Source organism: Panthera pardus, unplaced genomic scaffold (assembly GCF_024362965.1).
Source record: "Panthera pardus isolate Hobbes unplaced genomic scaffold, ASM2436296v1 HiC_scaffold_16, whole genome shotgun sequence".
Classification (NCBI taxonomy): domain Eukaryota; kingdom Metazoa; phylum Chordata; class Mammalia; order Carnivora; family Felidae; genus Panthera; species Panthera pardus.
Window position 1 is genome coordinate 57973756 of NW_026526721.1, and position 27416 is coordinate 58001171.

The window sequence follows — 27416 nt, forward strand, 5'->3', positions numbered from 1 at the left end:
CTGTAAAATCTCTTAGTTATTTCAGCTTTAAAAGGATATGAATTGGTAAATTTAAGTTGGTTTGTATGAGGTAACTTAAGAACCTTACTGCTGGGGATCTGTGAGAAAATGCACAATTCCAATTGAACAATCACAAGGATGCTTTTAGAATTCCAAGAGGCACAGAGACTGTGAAACACTAGACTTACTACTGGTTTATAAATTGGGAAATTCTGGAGTGGAAATGTGAATAGCCCTTTTCTGTGTTGATTAATTGCAGACCCCAGAGGGTATAAACGAAGAACAAAGGATTCAGGAGTTGGCAGCAATGGAAGAGACCCGGATAGCAATTCTCAATAACCTCGAGGAACTTGAACAAAAAATCAAAGATATAAATGACCAGATGGATGAATCTTCCAGAGAGGTATAAACCAGGGTTTGACTTTTTACCCTTCTCTTTTTTCCTCTCTTTCCTTCAGCTTAAAAATATTACTGCCTATTAGGGCATAGGCTTTGGAAGCAGAATACATAGAAATCAACATGAGTTAACATTTTTTTTTCAGTGAGTCCTGTATAGGGTAAAAATACCTTTTTTAAAATATTTCTTTTTTCCTTGTCTTTTTTTTTAAGTCAGATGAAACAAACATATGAAGCCATTTTTAACGAACTCTCGGTATAACCAATTTTGTCTTAACTAGTGTATGTTTTCTGACTTTCTACATGCAGATCTCAGCTGAGGTCCCACATATTTAGGTCTCCAAGTTCAAATCCAACAAACATTTTCTGAATATGCTCACTATGCGTTTTACATCATGTTGGTACACAGGGGGATTTGCGTATGAATCAGTCCTTGACCTCGCTTCTGGGCTTTGTAGACCAGAGAGGAAACAGACACATGGTCTGTTACTGTATCTCCATGGAGCAAGAAGGAACAAATGATTCTGCCTAGCATGTTTATACTCACAGATGATGCAGATAGCTATAAGTAGAAGGGGACTGCTCACCTGTCATCTTATACACAGCCCTTGGATGCCCCTCCTGCTGACATTGCTAAGAATCCATTGCTTGCATGCTGACTGGGTGTAATTTTCACCTCCCATGCTCTGTGGACAAAGAAAGACACGGCTGCTCCCAAGATGGTTCGTGCTTGAGCCTGAATCTGAGCAAATCGGCAAAATATTATTGAGAAGTAAGCAGAAGAGGGGTTATAGTAGAAAAATTAAATGATAGGTAGATTTCTTAGTGAATATATTGTGGGCTCACCAGCTTCCTTACGTAGGAATTCCGAATCTCAACTGGACTCTCGGAACTGTTCTCTATAGCACCAAAGTCCGGCTGATAACGTAGTACTTTTTGAAATTTGTAGCCGTTAAAAATGCATCTCTAACGTGGGCAGTTGAGAATCTCTCTGAAAGTGAAACACCTCTGAGCTTTGTTTTGTGTCCCCAGTTGGATATGGAATGTGCTCTTTTGGACGGAGAACAGAAATCTGAAACAACTGAACTTATGAAAGAGAAGGAGATTTTGGATCATCTAAACCGGAAAATAGCCGAACTGGAAAAGAACATTGTCGGTGAAAAGACCAAGGTAAAAGAAAAGTATATTTGAATGCAATCTTTATGAGTAACATGGTGGTTCTATTTGTTTGGATTTAAATGTCATATGAATTCCCTTGGTTTTGGATTTGTGTGTCATGCTCCTACAGACAGTAGTACCAGAGGAAAGTCTTAAGATGAGGTAAGTTCTTCCCAAAGAACCGTCAGGGACTGAGCAGCAGGTGCTAAGGGAGTAGAGCCCATGAAACTTTCGAGCTGATAGGAAAGCTTCTCCTACTTGAGATGAGTGACTTAATTGCTTTTTTCCAACAGCCTTTCCGCTCTTCTGATTGTGCTGTGTTTTTTTGAAAAATGGTTTTAGTATACTAAACTTCTTAACCACTGGTGTCCTATAGGGGATGACTTAAGCATATTTGAATACGGTTGTCTTTTTTTTTTTTTTTTTTGTCATTTTTCTGGTTGTTATTTTCTCCGGGAAATAGTTTACTTACTCTCCTACCACATTTGGAGTCAGTGATGGCTAAACTAAGCCTAAAATTAAAAAATGAAATTCCGATTTAGGAAAGAGAAAGCAAACAAACTTTAACACGTTTTTTTCTTTTTTCCTTGCTCACCATCTTCTTTACTAAGCCGAGAAAAAGACAAAAAATTCCGTTTGAGCAAGTTCTAGTAGGCAAGGATTTCTATGTGGAAGGATTTCTGCTGAATGCGGCTTCCTTTTTTAGGCTCTTCTTTGTTTGAGACCTATAAATAAGGGCATTTGATCTTGGTGCCAGAGAATGAGCTCAAAGTGATATTGTCAGAAATTGATGTCAGACTAAAAGCTGCACATCAATTTCTTGGTTGCCTGCTTGTCAAGATTAACTACACAGCTTTTTCACATTAAGTTTTATGTATGTTCCTTCAAGCTCCAGGCTTTGAAACAGTAAAGAATCCATTTGGGTAGGTGGTATGTATGTCTTTAAAAACTCAAAACCAAGTCAAAGGATTAATTGTCTAGATCTGCACTTAAGGAGGATGATGCTTTTCAAAGATTCTGCCCTGATACAGCAAGGAACACTGGGAAGCAGTAGATGTGTTTGTTTGGGGTGCGTATTAGTATTTTACTATTTATGTCATACTGGAAAACTCATGGGACATAGGATAGGGTATCCTGTTATCTATGAGCCTCTCTGCCTTCCCCATCCATGTAGCATGTGGTTATTTATCTTTGTGCAGCTCACATATGGCACGACCCACAAATTCTATTTGTCTCCATCATTAGCATGAGACAGAAAAGTGAAACAAGTAGGGTCAATGCTTAACCCCACTTCCCAGGGAAAGTTGTGTCATATTCTGTGGCCCTCAGGGCATAGTAGACCTCCAGGAACACGGGCAGAAACAAGAAAGGAGGCCACCTCCATCCTTCCTATTATTGTGTTGGTAAGCCTGACAGACGCTCTGCATAGGAGAGGGGACAGTGGAGGCTTTAAGTGTGGGATTGGCCCTTGCAGCTGTTGGGAGATTCATTAGTCTTAGAAAGTTGGATTATTGTCTGTCATCACACAATGTGAAAAATGGCAGAAACTGGCTTTGGGATTCCAGAGAAGGATGAGGGAAGTGGAAACAGACCGGGTGAGATGATGTTATACATACTTTTGACAACCAAAGTCAAATAGAGACTCAGCACCACTTGGCAGCATTATTGTGTTTTTCAAAGAAACTTAAACCATTTTATGACATGGCTATTTCATTCTTTTACTCTACTCAAACCTCTGGTCCATTTTCCTCCTGCTGAGATGACCTCACCACCTACTTCCCTGAGAAACCAGATGTATCCCATCCCTTCAAGCTAAGGAGGGTTCCCTCTTCCCCTCAAAGATAAGTGCCTTAAAGGTCAGTTCTTGTACCCTATCACTCCATTGTGAGCCCTCTTCCTCACTTCCTGATTTACCATTCCCCCAGATGCAGTTGGGTGAGGCCCCCACTATTCCATCAGGTTTGTGCCTGTTAAGACTCCTAAAGCCCTAGGTGCCGCCCACCTCACTGCATGCTTTTTAGTCCTCTTGTGATCAGACTTCCTGAGCAGCATTCAAGACAGGGGACAAACCTGTGTCCTTGCCCTGGCCCCTCCCCGCCCCACCCCTTGGCCTCTGGGTGCCCCCTCATGTGGTATTCCTTGTCTTTCTCTTATTCATTGTCTCTGACTTTTCCAACTGAGTTCCCTTTGCTTGTCCCTCTGCCTCTATACAACCAGTTGTTAGAGTGTTTGTCTCTGAGCTGAACCCTCTTCTCTTGTAGCCTCACATTCTTTTATAGCCACGGCTTCCCATCACCTGTATATGCTGGTGACTGTCGAGTGTATGTCTTTAGCCTACAACCCTTTTCTGAACTTCTGACTCCTATCCAGTAGCCTACCCGACATCTACACTCAGAAATTTCACGGCTATTGCCAAGTGAACACTCATAATGAACTCTTGATCCTTCCCCTTGTCTTCCAAATCCCTCCCCGGCCACCCACCCACCCCTGCCTCCCCACCCCCCCCGCCCTGGCCTCCACCAGTCCTCTTCTTCCTCCAGTTTTCCCAGTCTGAGCGATGGCATATAGAGCCACCTCTAGGTCCAAATAGAAACCTGGAGGTAGATCTTGACACTTCTTTTTCTCCATCACCCTCACATTATAGTGATTCCAGAAAGAGTTCCCAATTACTTCAACCTCTCAGCATCTCCACTAACAGCCTTCTCTTCTAAACCATCAGAATCTCTTCTTTAGTTAACATTCCATTTGCTTTCCTTTAGTTCCTTCTCTTCACAGCAGTGAGAGTGATCTTTAAAAATACAGAAATTGGGTCATGGTGCACCTGGGTGGCTCAGTCAGTTAAGTAAGCATCTGACTCTTGATTTCAGCTCAGGTCATGATCCATGGTGAGCATGGAGCCTGCCTGGGATTCTTTCACTCCCTCTCTGCCCCTCTCTCATTCGCTCTAGATAGATAAATAAATAAGTAAATAAGTAAATAAATAAATAAATAAATAAATATTAGATCATATCATTCTGATTTGTGTTCCAGCATATTTTATATAAATCTTAATTCCTGAGCTGGCATGTGCCTTTCTGTCATTTTCCCCTCCTTCATATGATGTGCACAGTGGCCTTCTTTCTATTTGTTTAGACAGCCATCCTCCCCCACTTCCTGCCAGATCTGTTTCCTTGCAGATCTGTTTCCCATGCCTGGAATTCCCTGCCCCATATTCCATATCTTGTCGGTTCTGTCCTTCAGGGCTTAGGTTCATTGTTAGCTTTTCAGAAAAGCCCTTTCAGGCTGTTCCAGTCCGGAGTGTGTTCTCCCTGTTGTTCTTTTAGTCCTTTTACAAATCACATTTCATGATTCACATTTGCTTTGGGCTTGTGAGGTATTGATCTCCCTCTCTAGCCTGTGAAATAGAGCAAGGCCCCGCTAGCCACTGTTTACCCAGCTTACGGGAGATGTTAGAATACCACCCAGCATGGGTTGGGAATAGTGTCCCTGCGTCTCCTGCTAACAGTGAGTCCAGGCTGGGCCTTAACAGAAACACAGAGCCAAACACCTGCTCCAGAGCTACGTGCTGCCAAGTTCAGGCCATCTGGGATGGTCTGCTTATGTGCACATGCCAGTGGATTTCTAGTCAGGCTGCCAGTGGAGCCCGAGTGTAAGACAGAAGGAGGAAGTGGCCTTTGCCCTTTTGGATCTCGTTTCCTTTTCTATACACCTGTTGCTGCTGTCAGACATAAACTGTGGAATGAGAAAACCAAAACCTGAAAAGATATCCCTGCCAGGCAAGCTCTGCTTCAGATGTTGATGGCACATCCTGTGAGCCTGGTCCTAGTGTTTTGGAGACAAGGCCTGGGGCCATAGGAAGAAGGCTTAATAACACCTCAGATTTCAAACACTGGTGTGAAATTATCGACATCGTTTCCTTGGCGATCGAGGCCAGTCTTTACTATTGTCTCTTACCGGCTTTGGGGACTGTGATTCTGTTTTACCTATTTGGTATAAATGAATGTACAGGTATCACTCGCTGCGAAAGTTCACGTTATGCCACTTCACGTTTGTGCAAGACCTCCATTAGTACCTGTTTTCACTAACTCAAAGGAACCGCAAGAGGATTTGCGCTTTTATGAAAAAAGGCAGGAGGTGAAAACAGCCTTCAGGTGTGTACCGCACTCAGCGTTTACCCCGCAGGAAGCAGCAGTCAGAGTGGCGCCCCCAGGCGCCCTCCCCGGGAACTACAGCAGCCTCTTAGCATCAAGCCCCCACCGCCTGACCATTTATGTCGTGCGTCAGTTAAATGGGCAAGATGTGTCCTAAGGTATCAGAAAAACCTAACAGAGGTTATTTGGGGGGGGGGGGGGGGAGGTGTCTGGGAATGCTTAAAACTTTCCCCCTATAAATTAGTGGTAATTGCTTCTTTGCTTTACACCCTTTACGCTTTATGAAAGGTTTCATAGGAGCGTTCCACTTTCAGGTACAGGGGGAAACCTGTACGTTAGAGATGACTACTATTCATTATATGTTACCATATAAAATATAAACTGTAGACATATTTATATATACAATATAAAACAGAGACCATGTGTTCAATTATATATTTACTGAACATTTTTGCAGAGGCTCCCTGAGCTCACTTTCCCTCTGCCCTCATGGGTTCCACTGTCAAGACCATCAAGACGTCCATTTCCATGCGGCTCTATACCACCTGCCTGTCATGTCCTCAGACAGTAGCTACATCACACATAGAGTCTCTAGGAACACGGATAAACCCTGCACAAATACAAGTATCGGACTAGAACATAAGTCCAGAGAGGATATTTATTTGAAGAAGTGGTAAGCAAAGAGGCCATAGTGTTTTTCTGGGGCGAGTAAAAGGAGAGACAATTACTAATCTCTGCCCTAGTGAACCGATTCAGTTTAATGAGCTTGGTGGCAGAGCAGAGAAGCCAGCAGAACCATGAAGCTCAGTTCTGGCGAAGGCCTGGTTGTGGACTGGCTTCCCTTCTTTCCACTCTCCCTGCCCCCCCAACTTTCCCCCTCTAAGCAAAGCCAAAGGAAGGGACTGCTGAGCAGGTGTGGACATACGCATTTCTTTATGTAGGTTTCCTTCTGGTTTTGCCTATTTCTGACTACATTAAGAACCCAAAACTAAAAATAGTTTTCCAATTTCCTCTACTTTATTATAGAGGAATTGCAATTTCCTCTAAGATTATTCTCTTTGTCTCCTTTGGCATACAAAACTCCGTAGCTGTACTGAGGTTCAGTAAAATGGTCAAGGAGGGGCTGTGCGTCCGTAGTCTTGTTGAAGAATCTTTCCATTACCCGGATGCTCATCATAAAGCTCAACCATTCTCTATTTTAGGATCTGTCCCCACACAGATAGATTATGGTGTTTTGTTGCTTTCCTGGCCTGTACATTTTCATAACAAAACAGGCTTAAAAGTGTGAGTTGAAGCTTAAATCACTCTATGCCATACGCCATGTTCCACAATGAAATCTTAAGTTATTTGACTCATTTTTCTACAATAAGCGTATATCATTGTATCTTAAATGGTTAAATTTTATTCCCCATTATTATCTTGCCAAAGTACCTGTTACTTCCTCTCCATCCTTCCTTCAGAGCCAGGGGAAGACAGAGAGCCTGGCCCCAAATTCCTCAGCAAAGTGTTAATGCCTCTTGAGTACAGAGTGTTTGCCAAGTCACAGTCATGTTCAGAAGGGACCCAGCCCTTCCCGTGCCTCTTTCTTACATTTCAAAGTCAGCTCCTTGGCTAGAGGAAGTGGAAGTATATCGTGGGATTTGGGGATTAAATCAACAGGATTCCAGATTAGGGTTATTTTTTCTGGCAGTTGTTTGATTATATAAATCCCTAGTGTTCTAATTCTCCAGTTTTTTTGATACTAAACATCCATCAATTGTGTAATTAAAATGTCAAAACCAGAGGGGGAAAAAAAATCTTAAGAAAGGAGTATAAGGATGTGTCTCTTTAGAAGCAGGCAGACAATGAGTTCTCAGCTCCCAACGTTTGTTGACATAGGTCCATAATCTTTTCTCTGCAATTCTAAAATCTGAAAAGTTTTGTGGAGGGAAAAAAAAGTCATTTTGTGAGATCGGCACCAAAAGGTAGTTGGTTGCAAAACCTGACTTTGACTGATATTCACACTTGCGTGAATATTTGTTAGTAGCTGCAGAAATTGAACCATGTTTGATTGCAGGTACTGTCCCCGGATCTTACTGGAAATGCCTTTTAATGCCTGTTCCCAGATCTTATTGGAAATGACTTTATATGAACTGTGTTACCTCTGTAAAATTCAGAATATTCATAAATCTGGAACACATCTGGCCTTAAGAATTTCAGATAAGTGATTTTAGACCTAAAACAATTGCCTAATCTATGAACCTGTGAGAATGCCTACCTACCAAGCCACAGGGTTTAAGAACTAGAAGGAAAGGTGTTCTCAGGGTATATGGAAAGGACTTTGGATTGACTGCCCTTAGAAATGATGGCTTGGGTACTATGAATTTTAACACATCACTGTAACAACTCCAAATCTGACCCAGTGTTGCATGAAACACACTCAAATACTTTAGTATGTGCTGAGTTCTGTGCTAAACAGTTTGGAAATTAGAAAGGTGGGCCTTAAGTCTTAATAAAATCTTTATTAAGCTAATAGGTTGCCAGATTTAACAGCAATTATATATATTATATATATAATATATAATATATAATATATAATATATAATATATAATATATAATATATAATATATAATATATATATCGCCTATATATCTGTGTGTGTGTATATATATCCTATATATATGTATGTGTATATGTATATGTATATCATAAATACATGCCATCTTATAGATATTTATATATAAACATAAACATAAATATAAATATAAACGTATAGGATGCTCAGGTACATTTGAATTTCAGATAAACAGAAAATAATTTTTTGGTGTAATTATGCCCTAGGCAATATTTGAGACATACTTACATTAAAAGATCATTTGTTTTTTATCTGAAATTCAGACTTAACTGAGTGTCCTCTATTTTATCTGGCAGCCCTACAAGCTAATAAAGTAAGCATCTTTTTAGAGTAATCTTGAACCATCTGCTTACCAAGTATTACTTACATGTGGTAATATTATTTTTTCTTTGGTATCCAAGAATTCTCTGTGTAATATTGAGATTCAAATAGAGCTAGCAAGTTAAATTTCAGTTCCTTCAAGAATACAACTTAAAAGAGAGAAAACTTGTGTTACTGTCTTCTAACCACATGTCCAACAAAATAAGTGGTCCTATGATGAGCTTTGGATTATTCAGTTCATTAAGAATTATTGATAATTCATGTGTACAAGTTCCAACTATCTAGGGTGAACCCATACACATTCCTGATTGTTTGTATGACTAGAAGAGGGCCACTTTGCCTCTGAACTTGAAATGCATCATCCCTCTCTGAATGCACCATGGTTATTGGAATCTCACAGTTCTTTTGGTTTACTTGAGACATTTAATCTGAATGTAAAAAATCACACAATTGCGGTGTTACTTTTAAGAGGGGCCTTTTACACTATAAAGTAAAGGTGCTAAAGTCAAATGTTTTAAGAACAGTCGTTGGTGCCTTGTGTATTAATGCCCCATGTCTTCATTAGAAAAATCAAATTGTTGGGCCACCTGGGTGGCTCAGTCGGTTAAGCATCTAACTTTGCCTCAAGTCATGATCTCATGGTTCCTGCGTTCAAGCCCCACATTGGGCTCTCTACTGTCAGCACATAGCCTGCTTTGGATCCTCTATCCTCCTCTCTCTGTCCCCTCTCTCAAAAATAAATAAACATTTAAAAAAAGAAGAAGAAAGAAAAAGCAGATTGTCAATTGCCTGTGCCTCTCACATCATCTTAGTTGGCTCATTCAGTGGTTTCCAGCCTGGCTGTGTATCAGAAAACATGGAGGGATTTTTAAAATGCTCATTCCCAGGTTGCCTGGGTGGCTAGGTCGGTTAAGCCTCCTACTCTTGACCTTGGCTCAGATCATGATCTCATGGTTCGTGAGTTTGAGCCCTGCATCAGGCTCTGCTCTGACAGTGTGGAACCTACTTGGGATTCTCCCTCTCTCTGCCCCTCACCCACTTACGCACCCTCTCTAAATACATGCATACATGCGTACACAAATGAAATAAACTTTTAAAAAAAATGCCCATTCCCTAGCCTTCTGCTCCTGGATGTCTGACTGAGTGGAGACCTGGAAAATAGTATATTGAAAAACCCACCCAGGTTTTTCTAATGTAAAGTTAGGGCTAAGAACCATAAAGCCAACTGGGCTATAAACAAATGTAAGTCTGATTTTATATACTGACTTCTGCTTTAATTTGCTGTGAATAATTTACCTTTTAGGCACATCCATCTTAAATATTAAAAAAAGAAAAGGCAGAATCTGGCAATGAATGTGTGACCCAGTTGCATTTTGCCAGTACAGGAAAACAAGTCAACTCAAGAGCAGTGCTAAGATAAGAACCATGTCTCCAGTGAAGTCACATTCTGGTTTTGGTCGTGTAAATGCACCCTCGTACATCTGGTTTTCCTGGAGTGTTCCAGTTCCTTGTAATTTTATTTTTTCAACAAAGTTATATCTGTTAAATTTACTTAAGATTTATTAAATGGACTCATTAAAATTTAATAAATTCATTAAAAGTTTAAATTTTATTTAATTTAAAATTTGTTACAATTCACTCAAATACATTTATTTCCTGAAAATAAATTCGTGACTCCAAAAAAAATGTTATGCTTTCTGCCAATTTGGTGTTTGCTGTGCCTATAGTAATTAGAATAGGTGAGTTTGCCAGTTTAAATCTGGGGAAAGGAAATAACACCAGTTTTCATACCTTACATGTCAAAAGCAAGAATCTCTGAACCCTGGAATGCCATCAATTTGCCCATATATTTGTCTTCACTGTAAAAGGTGAGATTTTCAGTTCTGATTAACTGGTTGCCTAGAGCCAATTTTCCCTTGGAAACTTCCTGGACAATAAATAGAAGATAGGAATATTAATTTCTTTCTGGCTGGCATGGGAGTGATATCACCTCTGTGGTCCTCTCTGATTTATGGCCAGGCCCCAACTGCCACTAGACCTTTCATCCTTCCTTTGCCCTAGCTTTGGCCCCACTAAGCTTTCGCTCTGAGACCCAAGTAGTGGTCACAGCATTATTGGTAAACCAGAGGAGCTGCGGAAGGTTCTGATGGTGCCCGCTTGCATAATTCTTCTAACTGCCCCTTTGTATGGGATTGCGAAGCATTTTCAGCACCTCAGAAGGAAGGCACTATGCACACAGAAGGTACTTTTTATTAGTTATCTGTGCTTATTAGTAGTAATAAAAAATTGAAAAAAATAATTTTAAAACTTGAAGCATGATAAGAATACTTTGGGGGGGCCTGGGTGGCTCAGTCGGTTAAGCATCTGACTTCGGCTGAGGTCATGATTTCACGGTTTGTGAGTTCGAGCTCCGCATTGGGGCTCTGTGCTGAAAGCCCAGAGCCTGAAGCCTGCTTCAGATTCTGTGTCTCCCCCTCTCTCTCCCCCTCCCCACTCACACTCTACTTCTTGCTAAAAAATAAATAAACATTAAAAAAAATTTTAGGGGCGCCTGGGTGGCTCAGTCGGTTGAGCATCCGACTTCGGCTCAGGTCATGATCTCACAGTTCGTGAGTTCGAGCCCCGCGTCAGGCTCTGTGCTGATAGCTCGGAGCCTGGAGCCTGCTTCTGATTCTGTGTCTCCTTCTCTCTCTGCCTCTAACCCACTCGCATTCTGTCTCTGTCTCTGTCAAAAATAAATAAACATCAAAAAAAAAATTTTTTTTTAAAGAAGAATACTTTGGTTATTTCTTTGGATTTGAGACCTATGTTTCAGGCCAGTGCCTTTCTATGTAATCAAATATTGTATCAATGTTTTCTAGCAAATGTAACTTTAAATTTACACTTTTGCACATATTGGATTGGATAGTTTTCTTTTTTCTTTTTTTCTTTTTTTTTTTTTTTTAGCTTTCTTCTTGGATCTAGAATTGCTGCAAAACCCAATGATACAGTATCTAGAAATAGAACTTTTTTTGGATAAAATTCTTTTTTTTAATGTTTATGTATTTTTGAGAGAGACAGAGACAGACTGAGCGGATTAGGGGCAGAGAGAGAGGGAGACACAGAATCTGAAGCAGGCTCCAGGCTCCGAGCCATCAGCACAGAGCCCGATGCCGGGCTCGAACTCAGGAGCTGTGAGATCATGACCTGAGCTGAAGTCGGAGGCTCAATCAACTGAGCCACTCAGGCGCCCATTGGATAAAATTCTTTTGCTGTGTAAATAGGGCAATCTTTGATCCATACACAGAAGAAATAATACATTTTCTTATCCAAAAGTCAACAGGTGTTTTGTATTGCTGGTTGTATTAAAGGGGGAAAAAATGATTCATTCTGAAACTAAGGAAAGAATCTAAGTGGCCCTAGTGTTTTGAACTTTACTGTGATAATCCTTCATTCTGTGAACCATGCCATTCTCTCTCCAACTTCTGCACTGTCCATGTGCACGGTGGACACAGTTGCCATTAAAGACTGAAGAACTTTCTGGATAGTCTCTGAAAGTTGCAGAGGCATTTTTAGATTGATATAGGAAATAGGATTCTCAGTTTTATGACTTCTGGATTTAATCATTTTGAGAGAAAAAAGAATGTACTTCTAAATCTAAATATACATTTCTTTTTTTGTTTATTTATTTTATTTTATTTTTTTATTTTGAGAGAGAGATAGAAAGCAGGCAAGGGAAGGGCAGAGAAAGGGAGACAGAATCCCAAGCAGGCTCCACACTGTCCACACAGAGCCCGATGAGGGGCTTGAACTCGCAAACCGTGACATCGTGTCCTGAGCCAAAGTCAAGAGTCAGACGCTTAACCTAAGCCCGAGCCACCCAGGCACCCCTGAATATACATTTCTAAAATGCCCTTGACATTTTCAAGTTTTCTGCCAAAAATGGAGACCTAAGTGAACTGGTATGGGTTTTTGTGTCGTACAGTTTTAGATTTAAACCATAACCTCTTTTGTAAAGAATTTAAATATATGTTTACCCAGGAAATCGTGGCCATTTGGATGAAGACATTATAGTAAGTATTATTTTATAGGACTACTGCAGGAGCTTCATCTTTTAAACAAATCCTTCTCTGATAATGCTTAGAAGGCAGTGTCACCGCCACCAGTGCGCATAGAATGAACTAAGGAGAGTCAGGTGGTGGTCACTGCGTGTACTGAGGGTCAAGCCACGGTAGTGCTTCATGAAGTAGGCTGTGTAGGCTGAGAGAGTTACACCAGGTAAAATTTAGCTTTCAAGGCTTCAGAGCCTCATGAAGAGAACAGGAGTTGGGAAGACAAGCACTACACAGGTCGAAGTATTGTTTCTCGACTCAATAGGTGACACGTCAAGCTGGGTAGTCACTGAATTACAGGATTTGTCTGATAGACCTGCATCCAGAGTCACTTTGGAGTGTGTGACTGGGAAGGACTGAGTGTTGTCTCCTCCTTTCTCTTCTGTTTTCTGATTCCCGGTGTTCTCCTTTCCTTTTCCCCATAATCCATGTTTCAAGTATTTCTTATGTCAGTCAGTGTAGAGAAGTCTTCATCTCCACAGTAAACGTCACACGTTGTTGGTGTATCTGAACTGCACAATACGCCTTCCCTTGCTGTTTTGTCAGGCTTGATTTCTCCCTTGCTCTCTCAGCCTTTGAATTCAGTGCTCCTCTTAGAATCAGATTTTCTAATTGCTTAAGCTTTGAAGTTTGCTAAACAGCTAGACCTATTTCAGATGACCGGGGAGACAGCTAGTGCATCTGGCAGACTTCCGACCTGAGAACAAAGTTACAATAATTTCCAAAGCTTGCTTAACAAATGTCTTGAGTAAATTGGAGCACGACAGTACTTGAGGTAAATGCCTGGTTTCCTTTGTCTGGTTCGCTGCCAAGGGACTCTTTGCAAGGCTGTCTTATAAATTTGGTTGGCATTTCTTTTGTTCTTGGTTGACTGTTGACCAACATCGCCGTTGCTTCCTTCGCTCTGTAACATGGTGGAAGGAAGGAGGAATGGAAGGAAAGGCGGGGGTCATTGCCTACACTCAGAAAAGTGGGCCATGTTTTGAGAATGCAGAAATGGGACCCCCTTGTCTTTACTTCCACTTATACCCCCTTATCTTAGTCACTAGCAAGGTACGTTTCAATATTCATAGGGTATCTCATTTGTGTGTATGTGTGTTTGTGTTACCCTTGGGAAATATTCACTAACGCCTGCCTCGGGTATGAAGGTAATTTCTGTTCTTCTATTTTCTGATTTCTGAACTTCAGGAGAAGGTAAAGCTTGATGCTGAAAGGGAAAAACTAGAGAGGCTTCAGGAGCTTTACTCCGAGCAGAAGACCCAGCTGGACAATTGTCCTGAGTCCATGAGGGAACAATTACAACAACAACTGAAGAGGGTCAGTAGCAAACAGGAATGTGTCAGGTTTTTTTGTTTTTGTTTTTTGGTGTCTTTTCGATTAAGTTCTACTTACCTATGACTTCTACTTCACGTAGCGTAAATTTGCATAAGTTCTAGTCATTAGATACTTTTTAAATAGAAATATGCATGCTGACGATATATATATATTATTTCATGCTAATCAGTTAAACAACTCCTTGTCAGAATCCTTCACTAATTTTAATGCAGAAACAGTCCTGGAGTCATTCTCCAGAACAAAAGAGAGCTATTCCTGACATATAACTGACACCAAGATTGTAGCATTTCAATCGACTGACATCTTTCCCTGCACTCTCTGCTACATCATGAGTACTGTTTGCCCTTGGATGATTTTATACTTTGGTCCAAAAATTATCCTATTTTCTGACTTGCTTCCCATCATCACTCGTTGTTGTTTTTTTCTTTCTGCTTCTTAGTGACATTGAATTCATTAGCACAACCACAGCAAACGCCAAGGCCCAACCTGCAGGTCAATGCCTTCAACGTCTTCTCAGGCGAGCTTCATAATTTTTTAAAGCTCAGTGCCGCACGGGCTTTGTAGTTGGACTTTATTCTCGGATCATTAAAGTTGGCAGTGCTCACCGTGACCACGCTGGTTATCCGCTGCAATGAGGCTCCTGGGGTAGATAGTTTCACAAACACCAGCAAGACCACTTGATATTTCAGAGTCTCTCATCAACTGAGTTATTTGCTATAAACAGCGACCCAAATAAACTCTGACCTTGGCGGAGCAGTCATGAACGGTCTGAGGTCTCGAAAGGAGTCACGTAATAGTAGTTTGTGTGAAGTGACTAACAATTTATGATTCCATGTGACTAGAAAAGAAGGCACGTTTCATTCTTGGGAGTAGGCAAGTTGAAACATCCGCTAAGAGAGCCACCCTTGAAAATGTTTAAGATTGCTTTTAATACAAAAATGTTTGATACCTTAGAGTATCACCAGCTTATGAAAAATTACATCTGAAACTTGAATGTATCACAGAGACTGAAAGCATCTTAATAAATAGTACCAAAGGCAGACAGGTTTACGTGAAGCATAATGATTTTAATATTTTAACAAATAGTAAATTTCTTACTAATATTGGATGAAAAAAGTCCCAGCAGTGTTTCTTCCTCGTTACTCATGTTATTGTATACAGCTGAATTTGCTGGAAGAAGATAAAACTTCCTGTCCCTCAATGTCATAATTCTCTGGAAATCTTGTGATAAAAACAATTGGGGAAAATAATTGTATTTGTAAAATCATTTTCATTTGCAATTTGTTTGCGTTTATGCCAGTTCACCATAGAGACTGAGAGACGGACTTTTATATTTGTTTCCTGTTTTTCAACTCTCCTTATTACTGAAGATTTTACACCGTGGCCGTAAGACTTTATTTAGAGTCGGCAGCAACTTCTATATGTTGTTCTTCTCTGCCTCTGGTTACCTAGTTATTGCTTTGCCTTCTTTATCAACATGGCTGCACATAACAGTTGGAGGATTTTATTAAGAACCTGGACTCAGACTGATACAAATAATGATGGCTTCATCTAGCCTCTACAGGATAACTTATAAACTTATGTCTGTTCTAAGGATGTTGACTGCAAAGGAGGACAGGGTATTCCACTCTTTCAAGGCAGAGACCCCTTCTTCTTCCTCTCCAAGCGGAGTGTAAAATTCATATTGCAAACCCCTGTCCTTGGGAGAGATAACTGGCTTGTAGTAGTAACAGCTTCTGTTCACCTGTATTAAGAAGTCTACCGATTCTATTTTACAGGGATGACGACCAGAGTAACTTTTCACCAATCCCATGACCTAATCAGTAAAAAGTTCACGTAGTTCATGAGAAGTCCGTTCATGCTAAGAACTTCCTGTGTTACCACAGCTCATTTCCCTTCAGACTTCAAACACATCAGAATACCACCTCATTACAAAGCTTTCCTGAGGCATTTAAACTAGATCCAATAAAGGTGGTTTTATTACAACGAATTTCATTAGGTGGCGAGTCATACAAAATAAAAAAATAAACAAAAAAGAAGAACATCATTGTTTTAAACCATGTGTTGTCCCAAATACTTAAGCTGAAATTCTGGAATGATTTTTTGCATACAAAACTATGGATTTATGACTGGGCTTCTCCATCTTCTTTTTTTTTTTTTTTTTTTTAAGTTTTTTCATTTTTGAGAGTGTGAAGAGAGAGAGAGAGAGACAGAGCATGAGTTGGGGAGGGAGAGAGAGAGAGGGAAGGAGACACAGAATATGAAGCAGGCTCCAGGCTCTGAGTTGTCAGCACAGAGTCCGATGTGGGGCTTGAACCCATGAAGCGTGAGATCATGACCTGAGCCGAATTCAAACACTTAACCCACTGAGCCACCCAGGCACCCCAGACTTCTTATATCTAATTCCCTGCCTTAGAATCAGAATGCGGTTTCCGTCTGAGTAGTTGTATACATACAACTAGACATGGGTTCACCAGTTGAATTGTTCCCTGGGATGCAAGCATTTTGGAAAAGAAAGCAGAAGTTAAAGGTGTCTTTTGTTTGCCAGGATAAGTTCTACTATTAAACGAAGGAGACACCTGGCTAAGACAGTTTTCAGATGCTTTTGATGATTTACTCAACTGAATGGTTGATTTCAATCTCTTGATTTAAAAAAAAAAAAAAAAAAATATATATATATATATATATATATATATATATATATTCAGTGATATCTATAATTAGGAGACCATTTTTCTCACTGGCTTTACAATCAGTTTCTCCTTTAAACTTAGACAAGTCATTCAACCTCTATGGGCCTCAGTGTCCTCATATTATGAAATGAGGAGGTTGCTTTAATGATTTCCATTGTCTTCCAAATTCCAAAGATGTGCATTTGTTAAAGTGTTTGACTATTGGGCATAAGATGGAAAAGTGTTAACAAATCCTGAGCCCCACTTAAATTTGTTTTCAAAGTTGGCCTTGAGCTGTCATGAGATTGTTACTGTACCACATACCGTATCTATTCTCTTCTTCTGTCCCTCTGCTAAGCAAAGAAAACATTAAGGTCTGCACATAAACTTCTGCCATATAAATTCTCAAAACAATTATTAGCAAGAAGGAATGGCATTGAATTTTCTTGGGTGCAGCTGTTTTATTTCCTTTCACTCCTGGCCTTTGAGGTTGCCAGCCAGTAGAGATTTGTAATGTTCCTTTTAGAGAGTGAAGTTGAGTTACAATTTTCATTCAAGTAGTCATGGCCTTGACTTTGAGCTTCCTGTATATATTACTCTGCGCTCAATGAAGCTACTCCTGCCCCCAAATTCCATCCCCTGAATTCTTATTCTTATCCAAAATCTTTGCAAGCTTTTTTCCCCCACCAAGTTGTGTTTCTCTTACAGTGTAAGTTTACATACACACATTCTAATTGTTTAGATAACTTGATCAGATGATTATACCAGCAGATTCTGAGTGCTCAGCCTAGCTTTAATTTTCAACCTTCCTACCCAGTGTGCTGTTATTGTCATGCAACAGTTTAAATATTTACTACAAATTAGTGGCTCTGTGACCTTCATGGGGTTAAGATAACAAATGCTGCATTTTAACCAGATGTGGAGTAAGTGACTGACTGGTGTAGTGTGTATATTGTGAGACATATGCCCACTTCGAATAAAGATTATTTATATACTAAAAAAAAAAAAGGTTTATGAAATTATTTATCTCAATAATCTTTAGCCACAAACCAAACTTAATGGAAAGACCTTAAAAACTTGGGCATGCATGACCACATGGGTAAATATATTCACTGATGTATTGCTTCAAGACTACAGGTATTTTGTTTCAAGACATGATACTTGAGTTCTCTCTTAATTACCTCTATAGTGACTAGATTTGGTCCAAACTCATTAATTCCTTTAGAAGTTATAAGCATAACATGTCTCATAAACTTGAAATGTCAACCAATAACTTCAAACCAAGACCACTTTCTGTTTGGCCAATTAAAATATAAAAAAGTGCTAAGAAACGTTGAATATATTTTTCAAACTGTTTTTCCTGCTCTTAAGTTTTAAGAATCCACTGTGTTGACATAATAATCTTGTTGCTATAGTGTTGCTTGTAATTGCATGGTAGCTAATAGTCCTTCTATGAATCATCTCCAGAATAAAATTCATTCCAGAAGGCAGAAACGTATTATTCCATTTGATTAAAAGGCTCAATTTATCACTTACATAAAAAAAAGGGGGTGGTATGTTTAAAAACTGATATAAATCTCATTTATCATATTTATTTATCCAACTCTTTGTGATGTTTTGGTTGAAAAAAAAAATGCCCTGGCTGTTTTACCTATGTAGAGTTGTAAACCATATAGCCTAGCTGCTGTTTCTTTTGGCCATATATTACTTACAAATTATATATTTTTAAAAAAATATTCTATACATATACCGCATTTATGGTTTTGTCAAAGGCTCCAAAATTAAGTTTTTTTCATGTAAATTGAAGAATAATTTATACAACATGAGCCAGACTCTGCACAGATACAGATTCACGTCTGTCTTCAGACATTTCATAGGTTAGGAAATACCTGTCCTAGACCATCTGATTTTTGTGATTTCTGATCTTTCTTAAATGTCTTCAAATTGTTCCCAAATAGTAGTGCTTAACCATTTGAGTGACTCTTTGTGCCTAATGAATGCTGTGGTTCCACTCTTTCCAGTAAAAATCTTTGTAAGCAATTTTACGGGATTCGCAGAAGCCCAGTGTAAAAATACCAACCTCAAACTGTTTTCAATGACTTCTCTTTTAAATAAAATTATTTGAGCATACATGCCTATGTATATGAAGATAGGTCATATAATATTATAAATATGTATACTGCATACGTGCTCAAAAATATATATTTATTCAAAATAGTGTACATAGACTCTACCTAAATATACATTAGAGAACATTTATTGAGAAATTGTAAAAGACAAGAAAAACTAAAAATAAATATGAAGAAGGTCTAATATTTTCTTCTTATACCCCAGGGGATTGTGTCGTGTGCCACTTGGGGCACACATACCCCTCTTAGAGACCTCTAATCTGTATGTGTGCCAGAGTTTGAATCTTTTTTTATAGTCAATAACTTTGGGATCTTGAATTTGATCTCTATGCCAAATTCTCATTTCATTTGAAAATGTGTGGAAAATAGGAGTTTTCTCAAGAGATCATGTCACACCTTGGTCAGCAGATAATGTTTAGTAATTTACTGAGTCTTTTTATACTTTAGGATCTATTTTAAAACCACTTAGTTGATTTAAAGCAAGAATTCCAATATCCAGGGGCCCCTGGGTGGCTCAGTCAGTTAAGCATTCGACTCTTGACTTCGGCTAAGGTCATGATCTCATGGTTCATGAGAGCTAGCCAGTGTTGGGCTCTGTGCTGACAGAGCAGATTCTCTCTCTCTCTCTCTCTCTCTCTCTCTCTGTCCCTCATCTGCTCATGCTCTCTCTCTTTCAAAATAAATAAATAAACTTAAAAAAAAGGAATTCCAACATCCACAGAACAGTCTAAAACTGAGTCAAATAAATGCTCCTCTCCCACCCCACCCCCAGTTCCTTTCAATACCACACTAATGGCCTTGGCTCTGGGATTTAACTCCAAAAGAGAGGATTATCATGTTCCCACCCTGGTCAGTTTAGTAATTGAAAAGATATTTTGGACTGTTTGCTTTTAATAATTTTTTCTTCATGTTAACAAGGCTGCAGCCATACTGGTATGTCTTGTTTTCATTTTGTTTTCTCCCCAGGATGCTGACCTGTTGGATGTAGAGAGCAAACACTTTGAAGACTTGGAGTTCCAGCAGCTTGAACATGAGAGCCGCCTGGATGAGGAAAAGGAGAACCTGACCCAACAGCTCCTGCGCGAAGTAGCTGAATATCAACGGAACATTGTTACCAGAAAGGTACTTTAGCCAGGCGTCATTCAGTGTAAAAAATCCAATTCGCCTCTCTCTCTCTGTCTACCAGTCTTTATATCTGAACATCCCTGTGTGTGAAACCACATGTGATGCTGGAAAGAGTATGGAGCCTGCCATCGATATACCATGGGGCGCTCCAAACTAGATAAACTGACATGTGGTCTAGTTATCATTACTTAATGCTACAGATGCATTTAGAAATAATATCTGGTTGTTTCACATGCATGGAAACCAAGGGAGAGAAAATCAGAAATCTAAATATTTGTCTTAAGTTACTTGCTTTTGCAATCATAGTAACTGGATTTAGAATAACTCTGTGAACAAAGCCTATTTTGGAATTGTCTGTTGCCATTGCTCATAGTTGTCAAGCTAACTGGTAGCTTACAACCATTAGAAATAACCCCGTGGGATGCCATCGACATTGCTGGCCCACCTAGTGGCCACACCCAGATGTCCAGCCCAGGATTCACCTCTTTTTCCAAAATTTAGACTCACATCCCAGGGCTCGGTACTAAACCAATAAAATTGAGGGAAAGGAAGATGAAGAAGGTGACATCTTAAGCTCTCAGTTTAAATAAGAAATTCCATTGTTATTTTTTCCATAAGGCGTCTCCCAAGATGATGTCAAAAATTCATTTATAATCTAAAACAAGATTTCCTGTTGACTTCTGGATTCTTCAAATAGATTTTTAAGTCACTTGGACTATATTGACCTCAGGTAAAGAAAAGCCTTGAGCTTGGGAGGTCAGAGAAACTACCTCACAGTCTCTGGGTAATGATAATCACTGGCTGCCACCAACGAAAATGTGGCCGCTGCTGATCCAGCTGTAAACACTTTCCTCCCTTTTCCAGAACATACTGGCAAACTTTTGAATTGTCTAACATGCATCTACATATGATCATGTTTTTCCCTGCAGGAAAAGATTTCTGCCTTGAAAAAGCAAGCCAATCACATTGTTCAGCAGGCTCAGAGAGAACAAGATCATTTTGTAAAAGAAAAGAATAATTTAATAATGATGTTGCAAAGAGTAAGTATTTCCTTTTTGCCTCTGGTTGCAAAAAAACTCAGGTGCCAACTTGGGGAAAGTTGCTTCCTTCAGAGCAAGTACCTTTTACTTGTGAATAGTGAATTATAATTTAAAGAAGCTTTTTAATATATATTTGTATTTTATCCTCCACATTAATAAGCTGATGATCTGTGAATAATTAACTATAATTCAGAAAATAGGCAAGGACATTTTCCTCATGCTTTTTCCAGTGTGAAAATTCAAATTATGGAAAATATGTACATTTTCTGATTGTCCTCTTTTAAATCGTATTTTTCATCGAATAGGCAGAACATATTCTGCTTTTTTTTCTTTTTTTTTTTTTTTTTTTTTTTTTGCTGCTATCAAATATTTGGCTCCGCTGCTGTGGTATTTTTAACTCCAGTTATTTGCATGTGGCAAATTGCCACATTGAGCTTAGTCAGGCTTAATTAACTAGGGAGACATCCTACATGGGTGACAAGATCATCCTCTCCAAAGGGACTGTGTGTTCCCATCTGCCCAGCACCTAAAATGGCTGCATTAAAGGGATTCCTTTGCCCAACCTGCAGCCTGATCTTCTGACATAGTCCCTGGCCTAATGTTAGGTCTAAGACGCTGAGAGATAAAGTTAATGGGGCTAGTCTCAGGACTGAGCCTTGTATCCAGGCCACTACCTAGGATGTGATTCTGAAAACATGAGATGGACCCAGAATGGGGTACAGGAGAAAGAATGATGGATTAAAGCATGAGGCTGTACCGTGGTCCCACCTAGAAGAAATGTAGCTGCACTATTTTCATCTTGGCTACTCAGCTATTTTTAGGTTGAAAAGAGAGAGAAAAGTGGTCCTTCACATAGAATTATGAGTTCACTCAAGGTGCCTATGTAGCCCACACAGATCCCTGATAGCTCCCCTCCTCCTGCTTCTTCAGCACCTGGAAATCTCAGAATGGATGTATATTTTCCACCCCTGTCTCCTGTTCTGGGATGAACTCTGGTTCCACTAACCTCCCCATCACCCTTTGCATGTGATAGTCAAAGACACAGCTTAAATTAGATAGTGTAATATGTAGTATTTAAGTGGTTTCTGAACCTTTAGGAAAAATGGGGGGAAAGTCTCATAAGAGATAGATTTTTTAAATGGGTAATCACAATCATAGAAATGCCACTTTCTCATTAAAATATATAAAGTATAATTCTATTCTAAAAATTGTGGTCTAAAGGTTATGGTTTATGTTTTCCCAAATTGATGTATAGATATATCTCAATCTTTATAAAAAAGCTTTTAATGTTTATTTATTTTGATGGAGAGAAAAAGCACGAGTCAGGGAGGTGCAGAGAGAGAGGGAGACACAGAATCCAAAGCAGGCTCCAGACTCTGAGCTGTCAGCACAGAGCCCGATGCAGAGCTTGAACCTATGAACCATGAGATCATGACCTGAGCTGAAGTCAGATGCTCAACCAACTGAGTCACCCAGGTGTCCCTAGATATATCTCAATCTCGATCAAAATCCCAACAGACTCTTTTATAGAAATTGACACAAGTTGATGCTAAAATTTACAATTGATCTGCATTATTTATGAAGTTTATATTTGTGAATTTGCCGGCTCACTAAGATCTATTTGTAGTCCCCAAATCAATACTTGTCTTATGGTTCATTGATGGAAATGTGCAGAACGGTGGCAATTTGTAATCACTCAGCATACACCATCCCAACTGAGGTTGAACGAAGCAACACTGTGCCTTTGTGCTCCAAGTGTCATAGAGTAAAGAGATGTGTCCTTTTTGTGGGCTAGTTCGTGCTATGTTTTCACATTCTTTGTGCTTTTCGTTGATGATTTTGCTGTTTAAATTACCTCCCGAGCATAGTGCTAATGTACTGTCTACTGTTCCTAAGGGCAGGAAGTTTGTGATGTGCCTTATGGAAAAAATGCATGTGTTAAAAGAGCTTTATTCAAGCATGAATTATAGTGCTGTTAGATGTGAGTTCAGTGTTTAGTAATCAGCAATATATCTTAAATAAGATGCCTTTGAACATGAACACCCAGAAAGCAAAATTATGTATTGATCAGTTGATGAAATGATTTCGACCAGAAGCCCACAGTAACCCAACTCTGTCTTTTCGATAGGAACAACAGTTCAGTATTTACTAATGCAGTGTTCACGGCGATGTTATAGAACATAAGAATTACAAGTAATAAGAATCAACTCTGTATGAAAATGCCAAGGGCATAGAATAACCAGAATAACTTTGAACAAGAACCAAGTTGGAGGATTTATACTGTTTGATTTCAAGGTTGCCTCTAAAGCTATATAGTATTTAAAAATGTTGTGGTGCTGACACACAGCCAGACATGCAGATCAATGGAACCAAACAGAAAGCCCAGAAATAGACCCACACATAAACTGTCTATTGATTTTTGACAGAGGGTTCCAAGACAATTAATCCAGTGGGGAAAAGAAAGTCTTTCCAACAAATAGTGCTGGATCAAGTGGGTAAACATGGGGAAAAAAAGAGCGCTAACACGTCTGTCCTCACACCATGCATATAAATTAACTCAAGGCGGATTGTAGCCCTCAACATAAAGTGATAAAGTTTCTAGAAGAAAATGTAGGACTGCAAGTGCACTTCCCTGGCCTTGGGATAAGCAAAGGTTTTTTAAAGAGAGAATGACAAAGGACTTATACCCAGAAAATAACAAAAACTCCTATAACTCATTAATGGTCAATAAACACTCAATAAATAATTTAAAAAAAAAACAGGCAAAAGAACTGAATACAAACACTTCACAAAAGAAGATATATGAAGAGACAATAAGTCACATGAAAAAATACTCACTATCATTAGTCACCAGGGAAATCTAAGATTGACTAAGCTTAATAGATTTTGTGTTCCTTCAGGAAAAAGAAAATCTTTGTAATCTGGAAAAGAAATACTCCAGCCTCACTGGGGGGAAAGGGTTTCCTGTCAACCCCAGTACTCTAAAAGAGGTAAGCTATGATTTTATATGTCCACTCATATCACCTTGGAAATCAAGAGATATGCCTCAGTTTTATGTGATCAGCTAAATAGGAAAACGTTCACTTAAGTGACTTAGAAAGCATTCAATGCTTTTATGGTTTCCCTGCCTTTTATTTATGCTTTGAAGATTTCAGGGCTTATCTTTGTGTCTAATGCAGATGCACTCGGTGTGTGTGTGTGTGTGTGTGTGTGTGTGTAGACTGACAGTGACATCGTGGGTTAATTTGGAGTTTCAAACAAGTTGGGATTCAAACCAATACTAGTCTTAAATTCTCTTCTCTGCAATTTTCTTTTTCGGTTCCTCCTCTTTCTTACTTTATGTCTCTTTCTCCTAAGTCTGATAGCACATGAAAATGCCTCTGCACATTTGATAAGATGGTCTGGTTTCTTCCTTTCTCTGTCTCTTTTTTCCCCCAATGTTGTTTCTGCTACTTCCCTCCTTAAATCAGAAAATACTATTTACATTAAGCTATATACACTCTTTATTCCAAACATCCATCTTTGAAATATCTTCTTATGGAGCTACACCGCTACAATGGGAGAATATTTTAACTCTAATTTGGTTATAACCCTGACTGAAAAAGAAAATAGTCATTATTTCTTTAGCATGGTTGACACGCCATGTTGCATTAATTTCAGGAGCACAACACAGTGATTCAGCAAGTTTATATATTATGCTATGTTCACAAGTGGAGCTATCATCTGTTCCAATACAAAATAGTTTTATTTATTTTTATTTTTTCCAGAAAGCTAAAGAAAAAGCTTGCTTCTGTGTAATAACAGAATAAACAGTTGTGTAATAACAAAAAACCCCACTTTATTTATAAGTATCTATTTAAAAGGCAGCAGAGTTAAGACTTCCTACATAGGGAGTAGTGTGTGTGTGTGTGTGTGTGTGTGTGTGTGTGTGTGTGTGTGTAGGTATATGAAGTAAATGCTCATCACACAATAAGTATGAATAATGTGTACCTCAGAAGCAATTTGAACTGTTTCCACAAGAGCTTTATTAGCTCATTTAGTTTTGTAGTTCCTCTCTATTATTCAGAACACAGAACTGGCAGATTCCGTGAACAAAGGGTAATAGTGGTTGGAGTATGGTGGAAGGAGAGAATGTCAGTGAGGTGGGTGGGGACCAGGCCTTGTGAGACATGTTAAAGAAATATGGCGTATCATATATGTCTGGGTTATCACGGAGTGAGTGGTTTTAAGCAGGGAAATGACATTATTCAATGTCCACTTGTTAAATGTCACTCTGGGCTGCTCTTCTGGGTTCTAAGGAGTAGGAGGAGAAGCAGAGGAACCAGGAAGGAGGTTATTGCAGTGGTACAGGCTGGAAATGCTGGTGGCTTGCCTTCACACCATGGCAGAGAGAGGGAGAGAATTAGCTCGATGTGGATAAATTTTGGAGCAGAGTTGACAGTTCTTGCTGATAGATTGGATGTGAGGATGAAGTAAATTAAGGGAGGTGTTGGGAATGATGCCATTTTTCCAGTTTGAATAATGAGCCTGATAGTGAGGACCTTTTCCTGAGGTAGTGAAGACAGGAGGAAGCGTAGGTTAAGAGGGAAGATGTGCAATTTGATTCTGGACATACTGAGTTTGAGGCACTGTGGCATCCAAATGAATTAGGCTCTTGGGTCTTTTTACTTCTTAGTATAGTAATAAAATCTTTCCTTTTCTGTTGATGGATTGTTCTTTTTCTATGCAGACTCCCTGTTGCCAAAAGCCCATTTGGCTTTTTGACTCTGTGTGTGTCTCCAACGCTTGTGTTTGTTGAGTAGCTATGTTCCCTTTCATGGACTAAGCTGACTTGGCTCATGGGATGTTTTGAATTTCTTCCTTTCTTCCTCTCTCTCTCTCTCTCTCTCATTCACTGCTTCACTCTCTCTATTTTTTTTACAGAGTGATTAATTTATATACAACTCTTTTAAACAAGTCCCACTTTTGATGAATGGCATACATTTTCGAAGCAATGAATTAGGTCATATGGTTTATGACGTGTGAAGAATGAAATGTTGGTTTTGAAGCACTGCACTGTCAACTGAGCAAAAGAATAATTTAAAGTGGTGACTCTTCACCCTCATTCATTATCAAATAGAAAATGAAATTTAACAACCCAGTTGTCAACTTCCTTTCTTCGATTTAATCTTATGAAACTTTACATGGCATATATTGCCATGAAGTGCAAGACTGTCCTCAGCAGCATTTTTAAAACTACAGTTTTATAAAAGAGTCAACTTTAGCTTTCTCAAATTGTTGTAATTATAAATTCTCAGTAAAACCTTGCTTTCCAGCCTGAAAAGTTTGCTTCTCCAGCATAATGATATCTTACCTATCCTGGAGCCACTTTTTCTTTTTAAATTTTTTTTAATATTTATTTATTTTTGAGAGAGAGAGAGAGACAGAGTGGGAGCAGGGGAGGGGCAGAGAGAGAGGGAGACACAGAATCTAAAGCAGGCTCCAGGCTCTGAGCTGCCAGCATAGAGCCCGACGCGAGGTTTGAACCCATGAACCGTTGAGATCATGACCTGAGCTGAAGTCCAGCATTTAACCCACTGAGCCAGCCAGGTGCCCTCCTGGAGCCACTTTTTTAAAGGATTGATGGGCTAATAGAAGAGCCCAAGTGTTAAATTTCACTCAATTTTACTTTTAAAAGAGAAATACTATTCTGTATTCTTTATTCTATTTTTTCCAACTGTTGGTGTGGTGAAAATCATGATTGGTCGGTACAATTATTTTGGATGAAAATTTATAAGTGCCTTTTCCTCAAATATAAGTGGAGGAGTTTTGATTCTTGCAGGTTTTGATTCACAGACATGTTCTCTAACCTGAAGCTGGAACTGAATCATTGAACTTAAAAGTCAATGAGCAATTCTCTGTCCTGGGGTAGAGCTGAGAGTTGGGGAAGCTACCTGGAATTGAAATAGCCTCGAGCTACAACTCCACCTGAGGGTGTGTGTGTGTGTGTGTGTGTGTGTGTGTGTGTGTACACATTTGTCTTGCTAGGGAAGGCTCATGAGCGGATGAGTATCCCTTTTATTCTCATTTAGGTGAGATGCCTGAAAGCTAGATTCCATTACAAATAAATGACTACTTATAAAATGTCTTCACACAAAACCCAGAAGCCCTCAGCCTACTGTTACTCACACTCTAACTCATCGGGAAACAGAAGAAAAGGGGAAAATCTAAAAATAATGATTTGTGGGAAAAGCTCTTGAAGTATGAGTGATTGCATTGTAAATTTTATATCTCAGATTTTCATGTATGTGATTATTTTAAATGTTGTATAGTGACCCCCTCATTCAGTCAACAGAATGAATGGCTGATACCTCTGGATATTTTGAAATCGAAGGCACGGGTTG

At 39.3% G+C, this 27416-nt stretch overlaps 1 protein-coding gene across 19 annotated transcripts in view; it reads left to right on the forward strand.

Annotated features, from left to right (window-relative positions):
- The window catches only part of PHLDB2 (pleckstrin homology like domain family B member 2), a 229566-nt gene that overhangs the window by 167409 nt on the left and 34741 nt on the right, over positions 1-27416 (forward strand). For 17 of the 19 annotated variants that reach the window (XM_019448307.2, XM_019448314.2, XM_019448313.2 and 14 more), the window contains 6 exons: positions 260-403; positions 1429-1566; positions 13921-14049; positions 19835-19990; positions 20923-21033; positions 23934-24023. In XM_019448307.2, the coding sequence (XP_019303852.2) occupies positions 260-403; positions 1429-1566; positions 13921-14049; positions 19835-19990; positions 20923-21033; positions 23934-24023 (768 nt within the window). The remainder of the gene's footprint in view (positions 1-259; positions 404-1428; positions 1567-13920; positions 14050-19834; positions 19991-20922; positions 21034-23933; positions 24024-27416) is intronic. The other 2 variants (XM_019448315.2, XM_053903335.1) reach the window with 1 other exon arrangement.